Source organism: Erythrolamprus reginae, chromosome 2 (genome assembly GCF_031021105.1).
Source record: "Erythrolamprus reginae isolate rEryReg1 chromosome 2, rEryReg1.hap1, whole genome shotgun sequence".
NCBI lineage: Eukaryota > Metazoa > Chordata > Lepidosauria > Squamata > Dipsadidae > Erythrolamprus > Erythrolamprus reginae.
The window spans coordinates 353,164,173-353,186,223 of NC_091951.1; the positions used below are offsets into that span (position 1 = coordinate 353,164,173).

General features: G+C 47.7%; 1 protein-coding gene across 5 annotated transcripts; it reads left to right on the top strand.

The window, feature by feature from the left end:
• The first annotated feature begins 73 nt into the window (after nt 1-73).
• On the top strand, nt 74-20,552 carry GALT (galactose-1-phosphate uridylyltransferase). Of its 5 annotated transcripts, none has more exons than XM_070743659.1 (11): nt 74-139; nt 722-891; nt 2,547-2,622; nt 5,936-5,984; nt 7,613-7,742; nt 9,858-9,914; nt 13,958-14,080; nt 14,176-14,308; nt 15,250-15,333; nt 16,373-16,527; nt 19,898-20,552. In XM_070743659.1, exons 1-11 carry the CDS (start codon nt 109-111, stop codon nt 19,961-19,963), a joined length of 1,074 nt encoding a protein of 357 aa, XP_070599760.1. In that variant the 5' UTR covers nt 74-108; the 3' UTR covers nt 19,964-20,552. The 5 variants fall into 5 exon arrangements, with proteins under 5 accessions (XP_070599760.1, XP_070599764.1, XP_070599762.1 ...); XM_070743664.1 differs by lacking the exon at nt 74-139 and adding an exon at nt 152-241; XM_070743663.1 differs by lacking the exon at nt 14,176-14,308 and having other exon boundaries at nt 78-139.
• The last annotated feature ends 1,499 nt before the right edge of the window (nt 20,553-22,051 follow it).

Consider the following 22,051-nt stretch of genomic DNA (forward strand, 5'->3'; position numbering starts at 1 on the left):
GTCGCGTCACGCCAGGCCACCAATCGCGCGCGAGGCGCTTCCTCCACCAACGCCCCCTCCCTTCAGGTCACGTGGCGCCGGTCACGTGATCGCGGGAAGGCGGAAGGCATGGAGGCGCCTGCCAAGTTCCAGCCCAGCGGTACCAACGCCGCCCTAAAGCGAGCAGGCGAGGGAGGGGCTCCTCATGAAAGGGAGCCTGCTGATAGGCGGAGGATCAGGAGGGGGCGTGGTCTCTTGTTGGGTGGGGAGCGCCGCTGTTTTGCACGGGGAGAGGCGTGCTTTCTTGGCGTAGGGGCGGAGCCTCTCAGGGAGGGGCGGGGCTGTCTGGTGGGAATGGGCGGAGTGGATACGGTTCAGCGAATGGCCTATTATGGGAGGGGCGGAGTCTATTACAGGACAGGAGGGGCTAGACCAGAGGGGTGGGGTTTGTGTGTTGGGAGGCGGGGCTACCCCATTGAAGGGGGTCCTCCTGAGGTCAGGCCATTCCTAAGGGGAGGGGGGTTGTTTCTTGGGTGGAGGGGCGGGGCTTCTTTCTGTGGAGGCGTGGCTAGCCCAGAAGGGAGGGGCTTATTGGTGGAGGCCCAAAGGTTCTTACTGGGGGCAGGTGTTCTGAGTGGGAGGGGCCTGTAGCTGGAGAGGAGCATTCCCCCCCCTCCCTGCCAGGGCCCTGGATCACCTGTTGGCCCCCCTTCCAGCCTCACCACCCGCCTCTCTTCCCCAGAGCACCAACACCTGCGCTACAACCCTCTGCGGGAGGAGTGGGTGCTGGTCTCTGCCCACCGCATGCGGCGCCCCTGGCAAGGGCAGGTGGAGAAGCCCCCCGAGGAGGACTGCCCACGCCACGACCCGGCCAACCCTTTGTGTCCGGGGGCCACGCGGGCCAGCGGCAAGGTGAGCAGCCTGGAGAACGGGAGACAGGCCAGGGCAGTGGGAAGTGTTTGTCCTCTACAAAACAGTTGGGTTTGTAATACAGTATATCAACAAGCTAACAATGGATGCTTGTATCTATTGAAGTACTATAGCTTTAAGGTGTAGAGTTGCAAATTGCCACAAGAGGGAGACAGAGAGCATGATTCTCACTAACTGTCCTTGCCTTCTGGCAACTCTGCCCATGTGCGCATTGGGAACAGGTGCCACCTTGTTTCTCTGCCTCGCTCCTGTCAACCTCTGGAGGCTCTGGAGTCAGTGCAGACCTCCCAGATGGCCTGGGCTGGGTCTCTGCCTCTGGCACTGTGCCTTCTCCAGACTCCAGGATTGGCCCATGGTCCCCCTTGCTGTCCCACTCTGCTGTCAACTCCACAGGCCGCTGGCGGACCACAACAGTTACCATATTTTTTGGAGTATAAGATGCACCTTAGTTTTTGGGGAGGAAAATGAGGAAAAGAATCTGCCTATCAGGTATTCATCTGGCTAGCATCCTTATTGGGGAAACCATAGGGAGGGTGGAGGCCCTGTTTCCTCCCAGGAGATTCCTAGAGAGGCCCCACGGAGGCTTCTCCCTGCCTTTTCCGGCTCTGTTTCCTCCCAGGAGATTCCTAGAGAGGCCCCACGGAGGCTTCTCCCTGCCTTTTCCGGCTCTGTTTCCTCCCAGGAGAATCCTAGAGAGATCCCACGGAGGCTTCTCCCTGCCTTTTCCGGCTCTGTTTCCTCCCAGGAGAATCCTAGAGAGGTCCCATGGAGGCTTCTCCCTGTCTTTTCCGGCTCTGTTTCCTCCCAGGAGATTCCTACACAGGCCCCACGGAGGCTTCTCCCTGCCTTTTCCAGCCCTGTTTCCTCCCAGGAGATTCCTAGAAAGGCCCCATGGAGGCTTCTCCCTGGCTTTTCCGGCCCTGTTTCCTCCCAGGAGATTCCTAGAGAGACCCCACAGAGGCTTCTCCCCACCTTTTCCAGTTACAGTTTCGGAGGCTCGGGTTTGTAAGTGGAAAATGGTTCTTGAGAAGAGGCAAAAAAATCTTGAAAACCTGGTTCTTATCTAGAAAAGTTTGTAGGTAGAAGCTTCCTTAGGTAGAGGTACCACTGTATTTTAACCTCTGCTTAGGGTTTAAAAAAACCTTTATTATGAGAGAGTAACAATGAAAGAGCTTGCAAGCCAGTAAGAGCTGGGAACATCATCAGCACCTGGAAAGAAACATTTGAAGCAAGTAGAGCAATGGAAAAAAACTCTGCAAAGACTTAGGGCTTGGAAAACATTCTTTGCAGAGTGTAGCAATGAAAGAGCTTTCAAAGGAGTAAGAGCTGGGAATATGGTTAGCACCTGATTAGGGCTGGAAAGAAACTTATTCAGAGTAAGTAGAGCAATGAAAAAAAAACCATGGAAAGACTTAGGGCTTGGAAAACATTCTTCACAGAGAGTAACAATGAAAGAGCCTGCAAGGTAAGAGCTAGGAAGATCGTTAGCAGCTAGTTAGGGCTGGGAAAAAAAGCTACATTAGGAATGTAAGACGCACCCAAATATCAGCCTCTTTTAGGGAGGGGAAAAGGTGCGAAAAATACAGTACAGTATATATAATAAGATATTAATCTCTCTCTCTCTTTGTCTCCTGCAGGTAAATCCTCACTATGAGAGCACGTTTGTCTTTGACAACGATTTCCCTGCATTGCAACCAGATGCTCCAGAACCTGGTAAGAGTTCCTTTCGTCTTGGCTAAACCAAGGATGTCCCAGAGGTCTTCTTTTCTTCACCAGGCAACTGGACTTTTCTGAGGTTTTTTTTCCTTTGAAGACCTTTTCCTTCTCATCCGAGAAGCTTCTTCAATTCTGACTGAATAGTGGGGAGTGGAAGGATTTCATACTCCTTGCAGACTGCTGGTCATTTGCACCCTTCTTAGAGTGTCTTTGAGGCCACTTGGAGGATTATCTATGTCTTCAGGGCCATTTAAGTGGTGCAGGTGGGTGTGGAGACTCCTTAGAACTGCTGAAAGGCCATCTATCCTGATATATAGTGCACTGGTGAGACCACATGGTGGAAGGCCTTAAGCATAAAATGTATCAGGAAAGAATAATAATAATAATAATAATAATAATAATAATAATAATAATAATAATTTATTGGATTTGTATGCCGCCTCTCTCCGCAGACTCGGGGCGGCTAACAACAATAATAAACACAACATGTACAATCCAATAATAAAAACAACTAAAACCCCTATTATAAAACCAAACATACACACAAACATACCATGCATAACTTGTAATGGCCTAGGGGGAAGGAATATCTCAACTCCCCCATGCCTCAACTCAATCTGTGTGTGTGTATATATATATCATGCTGATTAAGCCTACAATTAGGCTTGCTGCAGAGGGGAGGGAAGGGTGTGGCCCAGTGACGCGGGCTATGAGCAGACTGAGTAATGCTTTATAAATGTGATTGTCTCCCATGGCATTTTAATACTCTGACGAAGTTAGCAGCACGCTAACGAAAGCTAAGTTGTTTTATTAAAGTTTTATGTTCCGGGACATGATCGAAACATTTAAATATGTTAAAGGGTTAAATAAGGTCCAGGAGGGAAGTGTTTTTAATAGGAAAGTGAACACAAGAACAAGGGGACACAATCTGAAGTTAGTTGGGGGAAAGATCAGAAGCAACATGAGAAAATATTATTTGACTAAAAGAGTAGTAGATCCTTGGAACAAACTTCCAGCAGACGTGGTTGGTAAATCCACAGTAACTGAATTTAAACATGCCTGGGATAAACATAGATCCATCCTAAGATAAAATACAGGAAATAGTATAAGGGCAGACTAGATGGACCATGAGGTCTTTTTCTGCCCTCAATCTTCTATGTTTCTATCTGCACCTCTCAGATAAGCCTCCAAGTGGCCTCAACGGCTCTCTAGAAAGGATGCAGATGACCAGCTGTCTGGAAGGAGTATAAATCCTTCCCTTCCCCACCATCCTATCAGAACCGAAGAAGCTTCTTGGATGAGAAGGGAAACATCTTCAAAGAAAAAATAAGAAAGTCCAGTTGCCTTCTGAAAAAGCACCTTTGGGACAACGGTGACCTGGATGACTGAGAATCTCCATGTATACTAAGCCAGGAATGTTGGCTTAGTGGTGCCAGGGCTGTGGGATGTATCTCTCCCGCTCCTTCAGAAGTTAGTTTAAATGGGACTGAACATGCGCGGAAGCAAAAAAAACCCCGTTATTTTAACTGGAATCGCGCCGGTTGCGCATGCCTGGCAGTAATTGAGCTAGGCTATGCGCTCCATTTCATAAGAACCTAAGAGGAGCCCTGCTGAATCAGGCCAAAACCCATCGAGTCCAGCATTCTGTGTCCCACAGTGGCCCCCCAATTGTCCATGGGGATCTTACAAACATAGAAGTCTCACGGCAGAAAAAGACCTCATGGTCCATCTCGTCTGCCCTTATACTATTTTCTGTATTTTATCTTAGGATGGATATATGTTTATCCCAGGCATGTTTAAATTCAGTGACTGTGGATTTATCTACCACATCTGCTGGAAGTTTGTTCCAAGGATCTACTACTCTTTCAGTTAAATAATATTTCCTCACGTTGCTTTTGATCTTTCCCCCAACTAACTTCAGATTGTGTCCCCTTGTTCTTGGGTTCACTTTCCTATTAAAAACACTAAAAACATCTTGAGCAGAAAGAGAAGGCAAAACCCTCCCTTTCCCTGGACCCCCAACAAATGGGACCCAAGGGAACCCTGCCTGCCTCAACCAACACAGAGGCGGCACATGGACATCTGTTTCAATCACCACCTATGATACACTTGGCATCCATGAATCTGTCTCATCCTGCCTTGAAGCTCTCCAGGCTGACAGCTGTCACGACCTCTTCTGGAAGGGGATTCCATCAACCAAGGACCCTCTGGGTGGAGAAATATCTCCCTTGATTTGTCCTCACTTTCTGACCTGTGAGCTTTAGGGAGGGGCCCCTCGTGCTAGTATTGTGTGATGGAGAAATGAATTATTTATTTATTTATTATTTATTTATTATTTAGATTTGTATGCCGCCCCTCTCCGAAGACTCGGGGCGGCTCACAACAAATAGTACAAATCATAAATAATCCACTCAATTAAAATATTAAAGCTTTAAAAACCCCATGTACTAACAGACACACACACAATCATACCATATATAAATTAAACATGCCCAGGGGGAGATGTTTCAATTCCCCCATGCCTGACGGCAAAGGTGGGTTTTAAGGAGTTTACGGAAGGCAGGAAGAGTAGGGGCAGTTCTAATCTCCGGGGGGAGTTGGTTCCAGAGGGCCGGTGCCACCACAGAGAAGGCTCTTCCCCTGGGGCCCGCCAACCGACATTGTTTAGTTGACGGGACCCGGAGAAGGCCCACTCCACCTTTTCTATCCCATGCATGATTTTATACACTTCTATCAAGTCCCCCCTTCAATGACGTCTTTCAAGGCTGAAGAGACCAAGGCCTTGCAACCTGGTTTCATAAGAGAGGTAGTGGAACGGTGTAGAGGAACCATTCCGGGGCCTGGCCCATCCCTGATTTTAGGCTAATTGCAGTCTCCGAACGCTCTTCAAAGGCAGCCCCATGTAGAGAGCCTTACAGTAGTCGAACCTCGAGGTGATGAGGGCATGAGTGACAGTGAGCAGAGACTCCCGGTCCAAATAGGGCTGCAACTGGTGCACCAGGTGAACCTGGGCAAACACCCTTCTTGCCACACCGAGAGGTGGTGTTCTAAGCTCAGCTGTGGATCGAGGAGGACGCCCAAGTTTCGGACCCTCTCCGAGGGGGTCAAAAGCTATACTAAAAGTTATACATTTGGGGAGTTCAAATAAACCTGAGTGTGTTTATTTTTTTTTGTGTTAGCCAGTTGGACTGTGGACTAGCCTCCTGTGCCGGCACGAGTGGTACAGTCCAATGCCAAGTGGTCATTCCCCCCCCTCTTAATTGTACCATCCCTCTCTTCTTTCTTACTGATGGACGTTCTTCTCCTGCAGAGGCTGATGACCATCCCTTGTTACGTTCGGCGTCCGCGCGAGGCGTGTGGTAAGTGTACCTTGCGCCTTGTTGTCTCATTCACACACACACACACCCTGCCCGGGTAGGGGCAGAATTGCTTTCAGCTGTTATTTTTATTTTATTACGAGGGTTATCTGGACACAGGGAAGGGCTGCAAAATTTTTTACTACCACACTGTGGGTGTGGCTTATTTTGTGGGTGTGGCTTGCTGGCCATGTGTCTAGGTGGGAGTGGCTTGACGACCATGTGACCAAGGCTATGGCTTAAAGGTCATGTGTGTTGGATTTAACCACTCTACTACATGCTTGCACTGTCTTGTAAACACATCTCTATGATCAGGTCGCAATTAACTGACCAGAGTGTCACCTTTTGATGACCAAAAGGGGCAGGTACTCTACAGAGTATATAAACTTCTGCAGAGTAGATGCTGCTCCGCTTCTGATCCTCTTCTTGGCTCTGCTCCATTGTCCTTGGCTGAGGACACATGTGTGAGATCAATCCAAAGACATCCTCGCACATGGAAGCATCCAGAAGTGATTGATATGTACTGAAATATAAGCATATATGCCTGCATACTGTAAATGCATGAATCAGCAGAATTGTAAGTAGAGATTACAGTTTTTTTCATCTTTATGAAGGAGTGGTCATTCATTACCAACAAATGGGATTCTAAGCTGAATCCGCTGCAACTTAAGCCAGCTAAACTCTGCTAATACTAGTAATAGTAATATTAACCAGAATACCCAACAAAGCCCAACAATGTGACTGGCTTAAAGGTGGCCAACTTGATGTCACTCATGTCAAGGGTTTGGGTTAGGGTGCCTGGCCTCTCCTCGCCTCCAAGAGATTCAATTTTCCCATCTATTTACTACTACTGAACATCCAAAATTTACTATTTAATTCAGCCCTCCTTCTTCCAACGAAGTGAGACACACACACTTTGCTCTGCTTTGGTTTCCAAGTCGTGAAAAATCCACAAACAAAGTCTGGAAACAGCAAGGCACAGTCCTGAAGAACAACGATCAGATACTCTTCCACAACGGCCAAACCAACATGCTGCTATTTGTATCAGCAGCTCTAATTGCTGGAGCCCCCCCCAAACACAGGTGGCCTCTCTTATCTCCTGTAATATGCCCTCAATTGGTCTCTTCTATGCATAGTTCTGCGCATGCGTGGGTCTAATCGACCGAAGATAATGGAGATTGGCTTCCTGGGCTGTGTGCCAAGCCCCCCTCTTCCAAGTCACCCCCACCTTCTTCTTCGTCCGAGGAAACTGCACTACCTGACTCTGTCGGCAATAAAACAGGCCTAGGACATGTTGATGTTTCCCCTGCATCCACCTCCACATTCCTTGGGGCAGGAGCTGGGCCAGAGCCAACCACAACACCAATAGCAATAGCTATTCTTTCCACAGTCACTGAACTGAAACATGCCTGGGATAAACATAGATCCATCCTAAGATAAAATAGAGGAGATAGTATCAGGGCAGACTAGATGGACCAGGAGGTCTTTTTCTGCCGTCAGTCTTCTCTGTTTCTATTGAACTTCGTCTTCTTTAGGATCTGAAACTCAGGGCTGTTACTCTCCCTGTTGCCTGTACGGATGGCCCCGGAAGCCTCGTTCGGTCCCTCATTTCCTCCCTCTCTTCTCCCCAGCAAAGTCATGTGCTTCCATCCCTGGACTGACCTCACCCTGCCCTTGATGGCCCTTGCTGACATCCGCAGGGTGATTGACAAGTGGGTGGAGATATCGGTTGAGTTGGGTGCCTCTTACACCTGGGTGCAGGTGAGTATCTCTGCGAGGAACCGTAACCCACCGAGCCTTTCCTCTGCCTGGCCCAGTTTGAATCCTACATCCGTGTGGTCCATCTCCCCCCCCAAAGCTTAGCAACTTGCTGGCTGGGGAATTCTGGGAGTCGAAGTTCATATCTCTTCTAGTTGCTTAGGTCGAGAAACACCCCACCCAGTTTCCCACAATGGAAGGAGGTAATAACCATAATAACAGAGTTGGAAGGGACCTTGGAGGTCTTCTAGTCCAACCCCCTGCTTAGGCAGGAAACCCTACATCTGCTTAGAAACTTCCAGTGTTGGGGGCATTCACAACTTCTGGAGGCAAGCTGTTCCAATGGTTCATTTATTTTGTCATGAATTTTCTCCTTAATTCTGTTGTGATTCTGTCCGAGGCCCCTCAGGGAACGGCTGATCCTCTGCCGGCTTCCTGCTCAGAGGGGGAGGATGAGGAACAGGAGGTTCAGGCAGACGGGGAGGAGGAATCTCAGGCTGAGGGAGAGGGAGGACAGCCAGAGTCCCCTGAGAGGGAGCTCTCCCCAGCAAGCAGCCTGGATTCCTTAGATGAAAATACACAAGCAATCATCGATCTCCGGCAGAGAAGAGCAACACAATGAAGGGGACAATTAGCCAGGTACTTTCAGCACTAAAGAGGCAACAGCTGGGTTTGGGTGTGGTGCTCTCTGGAAAGGCTGAAAAGGCAGACCCACCCTTCCTGGCTTGTGGAGTATTATCTTTGGGAGTCCTGGGACCTGGCTGTGATCTTTGGCGTCTTGGAATTCTGGTTTGTGACTTTGAATACTGAAACCTTGGGGGGAAAAGGTGTGGGTCTTATTCTCTACAGTGGTGGGTGTGCCAGCAAGAAGTCTGCTGTATTGTCTGGCCATCAGGACTCTGCTGTGAAGTCTCATAGCCTGCCTGTTGGGAAGAACAGGTTTTTCTCTGTGTTTATTTTTCAAACTATAAAGTGCTTTTGCTTTTACCAGCGTGTCTGGCTGCTTTTTCCAGTTGGTGTTCAGGTCTGGGGGCACCCAGACAGAACAAATTCTAGGCTGCTTCACCCATTAGTTCTTTCTCCCTCCCTCCCTCCTTCCTTCCTTCCCTCCTTCCTTCCTTTACTCCCTCCCTCCCTCCCTTCCTTCCTTTACTCCCTCCCTCCTTCCTTTACTCCCTCCCTCCCTTTCTTCCCTCCTTCCTTCCTTTACTCCCTCCCTCCCTCCCTTCCCTCCTTCCTTCCTTTACTCCCTCCCTTCCTTCCTTTACTCCCTCCCTCCCTCCCTTCCCTCCTTCCTTTACTCCCTCCCTCCCTTCCTTCCTCCCTTCCTCCCTTTGTAAAATAAGGGGGCAAGAGGCTGATTCTGTAATCTGCTTAGAGAGGGCTGGAAAAGCACTAGGAAGTGGTGTATGAGTCCAAATGTTATTGCTCTAAATCAGTGGTTCTCAGCCTGGGGGTCGGGACCCCTTTGGAGGTCGAGCGACTGTTTCACAGGGGTCTCCTAAGATGATGAGAAAAGACGAATTTCCCCTGGTGTTAGGAACCAAAGCTTCTATTCTGGCACCTTGGAACTTATTTTTACAATCCAACCAATCAGGCATTGACAGTGGGTGTGTCCCTCTGACCTTCCTGCCAATCAGGTTAAAACTCTGTTGGGAGAATTGGCGCTAGACTTATGGTTGGGGGCCATCACAACTTGAGGAATTGTATTAAGGGATCACAGTATTAGAAACACAGTATGAGACCCACTGCTCTAAATGCTATGGCTATTTTTCCTCTCTGCCGCCCCCCCCTCAATGCCTCGCCTTTCCCCCCGGCCTTGCTGCCCCCCTCTCTTTCATTTCCACTTGTACTTTGAATTTTGAGAATTTTAATAAAATTAGATAGAGGGAGAAAAGCTCGTGATGATATAAGTGGAATTCATTCATCACCAGACCTTTACATTAGACCCATGCGTTGGAAAAAGAAAGTGCAAACACCTCTACCAGAATAGAACTGGAAGGGACTGTGGAGGCCGTCTAGTCCAGCCCCCTGGTCACTCAGGAGACCCTCCCCTCTTCCAGGGATGGGGAACCTTTTTGAGTTTTGGCCTTGTCTCTTCTTTGCCTTGGTTTACAGATCTTTGAGAACAAGGGAGCCATGATGGGCTGTTCGAATCCCCACCCTCACTGTCAGGTAAGGAGATTCTCTCCCTGAATTTACCAGGTTTTCTCAAAAAGAAGACTCGGCCTTATATTTGCTTGAACACGTATCAGGGGATGCCTTATTGTGGGGAAACAGGGTGTCAGTCAGTCAGTCAGTCAGTCAGTCAGTCAGTCTGTGTCTGTCTGTCTGTCTGTCTGTCTGTCTGTCTATCTATCCTCTATTATCTTTTTCTCTCTCTAGCTGTAATATCTAGAAACATAGAAGACTGACGGCAGAAAAAGACCTCCTGGTCCATCTATTCTGCCCTTATACTATTTCCTGTATTTTATCTTAGGATGGATATATGTTTATCCCAGGCATGTTTCAATTCAGTTCCTATGGATTTACCAACCACATCTGCTGGAAGTTTGTTCCAAGCATCTACTACTCTTTCAGTGAAATCATATTTTCTCATGTTGCTTTTGATCTTTCCCCCAACTAACTTCAGATTGTGTCCCCTTGTTCTTGTGTTCACTTTCCTATTAAAAACACTTTCTCCCCTTTCTCTCTCTAGCTATAATACCTACCTACCTACCTACCTACCTACCTATCCTCTATTATCTTTTTCTCTCTCTAGCTATAATGTCTATCTATCTATCTATCTATCTATCTATCTATCTATCTATCTATCTATCCATCCATCCATCCATCCATCCATCCATCCATCCATCCATCAATCAGTTGATCTATCTATCAATCTATCATTCTATCAATCCTTCCTTCCTTCCTTCCTTATCATCTATCTATCTATCTATCTATCTATCCATCCATCCATCCATCCATCCATCCATCCATCCATCAGTTGATCTATCTATCAATCTATCATTCTATCAATCCTTCCTTCCTTCCTTCCTTCCTTCCTTCCTTCCTTCCTTCCTTCCTTCCTTCCTTCCTTCCTTCCTTCCTTCCTTCCTTCCTTCCTTCCTTCCCATCTATCTATCTATCTATCTATCTATCTATCTATCTATCTACCTACCTACCTACCTACCTACCTACCTACCTACCTACCTACCTACTACCCGTGTTTCCTGAAAATAAGACCCTGCCTTATATTTGTTTGCAACATAGAAACTTAGAAGATTGATGGCAGGTAAAGACCACATCCATGGTCCCTCAAGTCTGCCCTTATACTATTTCAGGCTTGAACCCTGAAATTAGCACTTGGCCTTATTGCCATGCACTCAAAAGGCTCGAGTGGGGTTATTATCGAGGGGTGTCTTATTTTGGGGGTAGCAACCAAGCTCTTGCCTGAGCTCTGATGATCAGGAGATGCTTTCTGAAGGACATTCCTGGCCTCTTGAACAGGGGGTCCCAAACCCCTGGATCACAGTCTGCTACCTAAACTTAAACCCCCCCCCCCCCAAACATTTATTTGGATATTTGATTGTGGTGTTTCCTTTATTTTTTTTATATTTTTTTTAAAAAGAATTTCACTGGAGTGTCTCTCTGGTTTGCCAAAGTTTGAAGTGTAAACTGTGGAGGAGTCGAAGGGCAGGACATAAATTATTCCTGGGATTATTCAGAGGGTTTTGTTCAATTTCGTGTCTTTGCGGCTTTTGATTTGAAATGCTTGTCTGGGGGAGGCCTTTGATCAAGAGACTTCAAAGGCCAGCCTTAGTTTTCTTTCATTCTGCCCCACCCCCACCTTTTTGAAGCCTGACAGGTGAGGGTCAGTGGGGGGGAGGGGGTTGCAGGTGGAATCTTGCTGAAATGGGAAGGTGGGAGCAAGGCTTCATTTCTCTTAGACAAATCGGTTTTGATTTAGTCCTTGTCTATTCGACCACAAACGGGTTGCTAAGCGAGACATTTATTAAATGAATTTTAGCCCATTTTATATGGACATTCCAGCCGCAGTTCTTGAGTGAATCACTGCTGTGGTTAATTTCGGCCAGGGGTCCCCAAACTTGGCAACTTTAAGACTTGTGGACTTCAACTCCCAGAATTCTCCTGGCAGCTATGCTGGGTGGAGCATTCTGGGAGTTGAAGCCTACCAGTATTAAAAGTTGCCTGAGGAATTCTCAAGTCGTTGACGTTGCCTGAGGAATTCTGGGAGTTGAAGTCCACAAGTCTTAAAAGTTGCCTTTTTTGTTTAAATGATCCTATTCCACTCTTTCTTTCTTTCTTTCTTTCTTTCTTTCTTTCTTTCTTTCTCTCTCTCTCTCTCTCTCTCTCCCTCCCTCCCTCCCTCCCTCCCTCCCTCCCTCCCTCCCTTCCTTCCTTATCATCTACCTATCTATCTACTACCGTGTTTCCTGAAAATAAGACCCTGCCTTATATTTGTTTGCAACATAGAAACTTAGAAGATTGATGGCAGTTAAAGACCTCATCCATGGTCTGTCTAGTCTTAAAAGTTGCCTTTCTTGTTTAAATGATCCTATTCTAGTCTTTCTTTCTTTCTTTCTTTCTTCTTCCTTCCTTCCTTCTCTCCTTCCTTCCTTTACTCCCTCCCTCCCTCTCTCCCTCCCTCCCTTCCCTCCTCCCTTCCCTCCTTCCTTCCTTCCCTCCCTCCCTCCCTCCCTTCCTTCCTTCCTGCCTTCATTCGACTTCTATGCCGCCCACCTATATCGCCAGGCATGGGGGAACTAAGACACCCCCCCCCCCAGGCTTTTATATTTTATGTATGGTATGTATGTGTTGTATGGTTTTAATTGTTGGGGTTTTATATATTTTTTCTTTTAATGTTAGATTTGTTCCACTGTTTTATTGCTTTTCATATTGTTGTGAGCCACCCCAAGTCTTCGGAGAGGGGCGGCATACAAATCTAATATATTATTATTATTATTATTATTATTATTATTAATAATATTAATCCTGAAGGACTCAGGGTGGCTTACAACAATAATAAAAACACAATACAAATAGATACAAAGGGATAAAAGAAGTCGAACATTTTCTAAAACTAAAACATTATAAATCTAAAACCCCGTAAAACGTTATTAAAAAAGGCAGTCACAGTCATACACATGCACACCATTCATAAAATTGGCCATCCAGGATTACTTGTCTCGTGGCAAGTTTGCAATGGTCACAGTTGTGCTGGGACGAGTTGTCCGTGGCACATTGTCCGTGGCGGGTTGGCTGTGGCGAATTGTCATAGACCCACACTTTGTAGGCCTTAATGGAGAAATTTGTGGTTGTTACAGAGCCACAGGGTGCCAGCGTGTACCTACAAATGGTCTGCTCTTAGCTACAAGGCGCAAGCACGAAGTTTGCTAGTCCAGTGTGTTTGTGCAGTTGGAAATTGCAGAGCATAGAATCATAGGACTGGAAGGGACTTAAAGTTAATAATTTTATTAAGAGCAAAGAGTTTTCTGCCTTGTTTATATACCGTATTTTTCGGAGTATGAGACATACTGGAGTATAAGACGTGCTTAGTTTTTGGGGAGGAAAATAGGGAAAATAATCTGCTTACCAGGTATTCACCTGGCCTGCGTCCTTAGCCAGCACGTTATTTTATCACCTGGTTAGAGCTTTAAAAAAAACTTTATTTGTAGAGAGTAACAATGAAAGAGCTTGCAAGCCAGTAAGAGCTGGGAACATCTTTAGCACCTGGAAAGAAACTTATTCGGAGTAATTTAGAGCAATGAAAAAACCCTGCAAAGACTTAGGGCTTGGAAAACATTCTGAAACATTGCTGAAAGTAACAGTGAAAGAGTTTGCAAGCCAGTAAGGGATGGGAACATTGTTAGCACCTGCTTAGGGCTGGGAAGAAACATTTGGAGCAAGTAAAACAATGGGAAAAACCCCCCTGCAAAGACTTAGGGCTTGGAAAACATTCTTCGCAGAGGATAACAATGAAAGAGCCTGCAAGGGAAGAGCTGGGCTGAAAAATACGGTATATTCTGAGCTTCTGATAGAAACTGGGATGTAGATAACCCAGATTTTTATGTGTGTGTTTTCTATGTGTGTTTTGTTTTAAATAAGAAAAGTTTTTTAAAAATTCCCACTACCGGTGTTCTAGAACCGATGCTGGATTTAACCCCCTGCTATTCCTCCCCCTGGCGTCCCCTCACTCTCTCCCCCTTCTTGTGCAGATCTGGGCTAGTAACTTCCTGCCCAACGAAGCCTCCGTGGAGGAGCAGTCCCAGCGGAAGTACTACCAGGAGAAATCTGTCCCCCTGCTGCTGGAGTATGGCCGGCTGGAGGCTGAGCGGAAGGTGGGGACCGCTGGACCTTTATGGAAGACTGGGGGGACTGGTCTCCACTTGGGGTGGCTGGCTCTCAGGCTGACCCCCTTGGGGTGCCTTTGCAGGAACGGGTCGTGGTGGAAAACGCGGACTGGTTGGTGGTGGTGCCCTACTGGGCGGTGTGGCCGTTCCAGACCCTCTTGCTTCCTCGGAGACACGTCTGCCGGCTGGGAGATCTCCATGAGAGCGAGAGAGACAGTAAGCGCCTCCTTGATGGATGATGGAGAGAGGGGGGGGGATATCTGGGTGGGCCTGGGTGGGAAGTATCATCCGCAGGGGTCCTGGAGGCTGCCTGGGCCGGGGTGTTTCCTGGAAGATGTTTAATGAGAGGAGGAGGAGGAAGAGATAGAGGAAGCAATGGAGGGGGAGGAGGAAGAAGATGAGGAAGAAGGAGGAGGAGGGAGAGGAAAAGGAGGAGGAAGAAGAGATGGAGGAGGAGGAAAAAGGAGGAGGAGGAAGAGATAGAGGAAGAGATGGAGGGGGAGAAGGAGGAAGATGAGGAAGAAGGAGGAGGAAGAGGAAAAAGAGGAGGAAGAGAAAGAGGAAGAGAGGGAGGAGGGGGAGGAAGAAGATGAGGAAGGAGGAGGAGGAGGGAGAGGAAAATGAGGAGGAAGAGGAAGAGATAGAGGAGGGGGAGGAAAAAGAGGAGGAAAAAGGAGAAAGAGGAAGAGTAGAGGAAGAGATAGAGATGGGAGAAGAAGATGAAGAGATAGAGGAGCAGGAAGAGATTGAGGAAGAAAAAGGAAGAGGAGGAGGAGGAGCAAGAAGAAGAGAAGAAAGGTGAAGGAGGAAAAGAGGGGAGGAGCAGAAGGAAGAATAGGAAAAGGAAGAAGAGATGGAGGAAGAGGAAGGGAGGAGATGGATAAGGAGGTAGAAGGAAGGGGGAAAAAGGAGGAGGAAGAGAGGGAGGAGAAGAGAGCTGAGCTTGGTAGGTTTCTTGCCACGACATTCCGCCAACACTGCCAGGGCAAGTCCACTCTAAACGGACAGCATTCCCTTCTAGCGTTGATGATGGTACCATGTTGGGTAATGAGAGGTCTGCAGGGAAACAGCCAAGGGAGGAGGACCCTTGAGGGGGCTGGCCAGGTGGGGGAGACCGGCCGGCTCCTTGGAGGCCTCTCTTTCTCCTTCCTTTGCAGGCCTGGCTTCCATCACGAAGAGGCTCCTCACCCGATACGACAACCTCTTCCAGGTCTCCTTCCCTTACTCCATGGGGTGGCATGGTGAGCATGGGGAGGGGGGGTAAGCTTCCTCCCTCCCTCCCTCCCTTCCTTCCTCTTTTCCTTCCTCCCTTCCTTCCTCTTTTCCTTCCTTCCTTCCTTCCTCTTTTCCTTCCTTCCTTCCTTCCTTCCTTCCTCTTTTCCTTCCTTCCTTCCTTCCTCTTTTCCTTCCTTCCTTCCTCTTTTCCTTCCTTCCTTCCTCTTTTCCTTCCTTCCTTCCTCTTTTCTTCCTCTTTTCCTTCCTTCCTCTTTTCTTCCTCTTTTCCTTCCTTCCTCTTTTCTTCCTCTTTTCCTTCCTTCCTCTTCCTTCCTTCCTCTTCCTTCCTTCCTTCCTCTTTTCCTTCCTTCCTTCCTCTTTTCTTCCTCTTTTCCTTCCTTCCTGTTTTCTTCCTCTTTCCTCCCTCTTTTCATTCCTTCCTTCCCCTCCCCTCCCCTCCCCGCCCTGCTTAGGCAGGAGACCCTACACTACTTCAGACAGATGGTTATCCAACATCTCATTTTAAAAACTTCCAGTGTTGGAGCATTCACAACTTCTGGAGGCAACTTCTGTTCCACTGATCAACAGTTCTGACTGTCAGGAATTTTCTCCTTAGTTCTAAGTTGCTTCTCTCCTTGTTTAGTTTCCACCCATTGCTTCTTGTTCTACCCTCAGGTGCTTTGGAGAATAGGTTGACTCCCTCTTCTTTGTGGCAACCCCTGAGATATTGGAAGACTGCCATCATGTCTCCCCTGGTCCTTCTTTTCATCAAACCAGCCATGCCCAGTTCCTGCAACCGTTCTTCATATGCTTTATCCTCCAGTCCCCTCATCCTCTTTGTGGCTCTTCTCTGCCCTTTTTCTAGAGTCTTTTTGCATCGTGGTGACCAAAGTTGCCCTCCTCTGCCTTGGAGGCAGCTCACGAATGTTGGGCTTATGGATTCTCCCTTTGAGCCTGGCCGTCCCCTTCCTTCCTGCACCCCCGTGGAGACAATCCTGCTGTAGCTGGCAGCCAACTCCACCTCCCTTGGGCTGAAACCTGATTTTCTGTGCCTCCCCCCTACAGGAGCTCCGACGGGACCCTACCTGGAGGCGGATTGCAGGCACTGGCAGCTCCACGCCCATTACTACCCTCCTCTGCTGCGTTCCGGCACAATCCGCAAATTCATGGTGGGCTATGAGATGTTGGCTCAGGCCCAGAGGGACTTGACCCCGGAGCAGGTGAGGGGCAGCAAATCCTTTTCTCTATCCCACAATACTAGGACGAGGGGCCCCTCCCTAAAGATCACAGGTGAGAAAGTGAGGACAAATCAAGGGAAATATTTCTTCAGCCAGAGGGTCCTTGGTTGATGGAATTCCCTTCCAGAAGAGGTCGTGACAGCTGTCAGCCTGGAGAGCTTCAAGGCAGGATTAGACAGATTCAGGGATGCCAAGTGTATCATAGGTGGTGATTGAAACGGATGTCCAAGTGCTGCCTCTATGTTGGTTGAGGCAGGCAGGGTTCCCTTGGGTCCCATTTGTTGGGGGTCAAGGGAAAGGGAGGGTTTTGCCTTCTCTTTCTGCTCAAGATCCCCATGGACAATTGGTGGGCCACTGTGTGACACAGAATGCTGGACTCGATGGGCTTTGGCCTGATTCAGCATGGCTGTTCTTAGGTTCCTTCCTTCCTTCCTTCCTTCCTTCCTTCCTTCCTTCCTTCCTTCCTTCCTTCCTTCCTTCCTTCCTCCTTTCCTCCTCCTTTCCTTCTTTTCTCCCACCCTCCCTCTTCCTTCCTTCTTTGCTTTCTTCTTTACAGTACTTGCTTCCTCTCTCTCTCCCTCTCACCCTCTCTCCCTCCCCTTTTCTCTTTCTTTTTCTCCTGTCTTCCTTTTTCCTTCCTTCCTTCCTTCCTTCCCTCCTCCCTCCCTCCCTCCCTTTTCTCCCTTATTGAAACGCATGTCCAAGTGCCGCCTCTATGTTAGTTGAGGCAGGCAGAGTTCCCTTGGGGTCCATTTGTTGGGGGTCAAGGGAAAGGGAAGGTCTTGCCTTCTCTTTCTGCTCAAGATCCCCATGGACATTTGGGGGGCCACTGTGGGACCCAGAATGCTGGACTCGATGGGCTTTGGCCTGATTCAGCCGGGCTCTTCTTAGGTTCTTACGTTCAGCTAGGAGACAGGCTGTGACTGCTGGGAGGAGCTGTGGTTCCCTTTGCCTAAAGCAGAATGTTTGTAGTGCTGGGTTGAAATGAGGGGCTCTTTGGATTTGTTAGTGTTATTGAAGACCTTTCATGACCCAAGTAGCGCTAGAAGGGAACGGGATTTGTGGAGAGGAGGAGGAGGAGGAGAAAGAGGAGGACTGTGGAGTCCTTGGTGTCCTTTGAGGTTGGTTGGTTTCTTCCAGACGTTTCATGACCCAACTAGGTAACACTATCAGTGCTGGAAGAAAGTGGGGCTTGCAGGGAAGAGGACGAGGAGAAGATGGATGGACTGTAGAGTCCTTGGTGTTCTCTGACCTTGCTCCTCGAAATCCCACCTCCGGACTTCCGTGTTTTTGCTATGCTGTGACTTCGCTGAGGCTTCCCTCGTTGGGAAACCCCACCTCCGGACTTCCGTTGCCAGCGAAGCGCCCTTTTTTGCGATCCTGGGTTCCCTTCCTGGGATTCCGCTACAGCATCGCAAAAACACGGAAGTCCGGAGGTGGGGTTTCCCATGGACGGAAGCCTCAGGGGAATCCCAGGATCGCAAAAACGGGCGCTTCGCTTGCAATGGAAGTCCGGAGGCGGGGCATCCCAGTGGCGGCGGTGGGTTCGTAAGGCGAAAAAAGTTCGTAAGAGGAGGTAAAAAAATCTCGAACCCCGGGTTCGTATCTCGAAACGTTCGTATGACGAGGGGTTCGTAAGACGAGGTATCACTGTATATCTAAAGTTTAGCATTCGTACCGGGGTTTAGGACATTTAGCCTCTGCCAGTTGGATGAAGCTCTTTCCTCCGCAGCAGCTGATCGGCCGCTGCCTTCACTCCCTCGCCCAAAGGCCCCTAGCTATTGGCCCCAGCCCTTTGGCCACAAAAATCCAAATTCAGCCACAGCCTTTTGGCCACATGGGACACTTTGCCACCATCCAATCAGAACGGTTGTTACAAAATGCTACTTTTGGAAGTAACTGAATGTAAACATGCCTGGGATAAACATAGATCCATCCTAAGATAAAGTACAGAAAATAGTATAAGGGCAGACTAGATGGACCATGAGGTCCTTTTCTGCCATCAGTCTTCTATGTTTCTATGAAAGAATGGGACAGTTTGCTCTTTCATACACAAACACACACATTGAATGATAGAGAGGGAAGGGACCTCGGTGGCCATCTAGTCTGACCCCCTTCTCATTCAGGAGACTTACCGAATGATAGAGAGGGAAGGGACCTTGGAGGCCATCTAGTCTGACCTGACCCACCTTTTCATTCAGGGGACTTACAGAATGATAGAGAGGGAAGGGACCTCGGTGGCCATCTAGTCTGACCCCCTTCTCATTCAGGAGACTTACAGAATGATAGAGAGGGAAGGGACCTTGGTGGCCATCTAGTCTGACCTGACCCACCTTTTCATTCAGGAGACTTACAGAATGATAGGTCCCTCTCTATCATTCTGTAAGTCTCCTGAATGAGAAGGGGGTCAGACTAGATGGCCACCGAGGTCCCTTCCCTCTCTATCATTCAATGTGTGTGTTTGTGTATGAAAGAGCAAACTGTCCCATTCTTTCCTTCCAAAAGTAGCATTTTGTAACAACCGTTCTGACTGGATGGGTTAGGTTAGGTTAGGTTTATTGGATTTATATGCTGCCCCTCTCCGCAAACTCGGGGCGGCTCACAACAATAATAAAAAACAGTACAGTACACAATACCAAATCCAATGCACACCCATCTAGTTGCAATTTAAATTAATAATCTCATAAAAACAGTATATATAAAAAACAGGCACACAGTCAATCAATCAACAAAACAACATGGGCAAGGGGGAGGTGTTTTAGTTCCCCCATGCCTGACGGCAAAGGTGGGTCTTAAGGAGTTTACGAAAGGCAGGGAGGGTGGGGGCAATCCTAATCTCAGGGGGGAGCTGGTTCCAGAGGGTCGGGGCCCCCCCAGAGAAGGCTCTTCCCCTGGGTCCCGCCAGACGACATTTTCAGTCGACGGGACCCGGGGAAGGCCAACTCTGTGGGACCTAACCGGTCGCTGGGATTCGTGCGGCAGGAGGCGGTCCCGAAGATATTGTGGCGAAGGTGGATGGTGGCGAAGTGTCCCATGTGGCCAAAAGGCTGTGGCTGAATTTGGATTTTTGTGGCCAAAGGGCTGGGGCCAAGAGCTAGGGGCCTTTGGCCGAGGGAGTGAAGGCAGCGGCCGATCAGCTGCTGCGGAGGAAAGAGCTTCATCCAACTGGCGGAGGCAAAAAGTCCCATTCCCTCGTACCGTTACTGTAGGCTGAGAAAATAAAAGTGGTGCATTACTTTGTGGGCGACCCTCGTATTTTGGGGTGGGGGGCAGCATTCAGCAAACACCTCCGCAGCCTGGAAAGGAGGAGGAAGCCCCCTTCATCCCCCCCTTTCTGCCTTCTCCCTCACAGGCTGCCGAACGCTTGAGGAACCTACCGGAGCGCCACTACAAGCTGGATGCCGAGGAGGCGCCTTAGGGCCGATGGGGGTCCTGTCTGCCCTCTTTGGTGTGGGTCCATTGGACAATCCCCAGCAGCTGACAGAACCTGGAGAATGATCGCAGCTGCAATTTAAGGAGCCCAGAAGAAGAATAAAGGGACAAAAGTTTATTTTTTAAAAAAAACCCCGAATATGCGCATATTGGACCAAAGAGAACAATTGAAGGAGCCCAGAAGAAGAATAAAAGTAAAGAAAGTTTATTTTTTTAAAAAACGAATATGTACCTATCTGACTAAAGAGACAGGACATAAAACAATATTTATGCCACTCAGGTAATTTTCATAGAAACATAGAAGACTGATGGCAGAAAAAGACCTCTACTCTGCCCTTATACTATTTCCTGTATTTTATCTTAGGATTGATATATGTTTATCCCAGGCATGTTTACATTCAGTTTCTGTGGATTTACCAACCACGTCTGCTGGAAGTTTGTTCCAAGGATCTACTAATTCAGTAAAATAATATTTTCTCACGTTGCTTCTGATCTTTCCCCCAACTAATCTCAGATTGGGCCCCCTTGTTCTTGTGTTCACTTTACTATTAAAAACACTTTCCTCCTGAACCTTATTTAACCCTTTAACGTATTTAAATGTTTCAATCTTGTTCCCCCTTTTCCTTCTGTCTTCCAGACTCTACAGATGGAGTCCATGAAGTCTTTCCTGATACGTTTTATGCTTAAGACCTTCCACCATTTTTGTAGACCAATTAAATTTTATCCGTATCTTTTTGTAGGTGAGGTCTCCAGAACTGAACACAGTATTCCAAGTGTGGTCTCACCAGCGCTCTATATAAGGGGATCACACTCTCCCTCTTCCTGCTTGTTATACCTCTAGCTATGCAGCCAAGCATCCTACTTGCTTTCCCTACTGCCCGACCACACTGCTCACCCATTGTGAGACTGTCAGAAATCACGACCCCTAAATCCTTTTCTTCTGAAGTTTTTGCTAACACAGAACTGCCAATGCAATACTCAGATTGAGGATTCCTTTTCCCCAAGTGCATTATTTTACATTTGGAAACATTAAACTGTAGTTTCCATTGCTTTGACCATTTATCTAATAAAGCTCACCCATTCAGATACAAAGTGCTATATATTTATACATCATTTTCTGTCTATTCTTTGGACTTTCCCATTCTTAGGACACTCCTACATTATACAATATCCCTATATAACATCATTGACGAATGTTTACATCTTTTGGCTCTTTCTCCGGGAATTTTTCAGTATTTTCCAGCATTATCAGATGGCCATTATAATAACACCCCAGAGCAGGGGTGGGCCAAGTTGGCTCTTCTATGACTTGTGAACTGCAACTCCCAGAATTCCTGAGCCAATCATGCTAGCTGAGGAATTATGGGAGTTGAAGTCCACATGTCATAGAAGAGTCAACTTGGCCCACCCCTGCCTCAGAGGGTAGGCTCAAGATACAGAGGGATCTTGACAGACTCGTGCAGTGGTCCGAAACTGTTGGTATGTCTCGGTATAGCTAGGCTATGAGACCTTTGACATACACTGAGCAGAGAATCTTAACAGTGTGTGGATGTGTGGTAAAGCCAAAGACACAGACTTAGTTATGCTTAATAAGTGATATTTACATATATGCAAAATAGAAACAATCCATAACAAGCACTAAGCCATCCAATATAATAAGCACTAAGCAAGTACACTCCGCCTCAAGGCAAAGCAAAAGCGAATGAGCCTTAAAGCATCATTGAGGGGAAGGAGTACTGGCGCCCTCTTATGGTGAACCAGTCCAAAATATTTAAAGTGATAGTACGAGAGACTACAATTGGTAGTTTACAATGGCAAACCCTAACAACCATGTACCTTGTACTAACAGAAACAAACAAAATGATTGGATAACCATCTGTCTGAAATAGTGTAGGGTTTCCTGTCTAACCAGGGGGTTGGACTAGAAGACCTCCAAGGTCCCTTCCACAGCTCTCTTTATTCTGTTATTCTATTCTGTTAATGTTTTTTTTAAAAAAACTTTTTCTTGAAAGCATCTAACAATGGAGCATCCTCAATTCCAAGTGATAAACTATTCCATTTCCATCAGGAATTG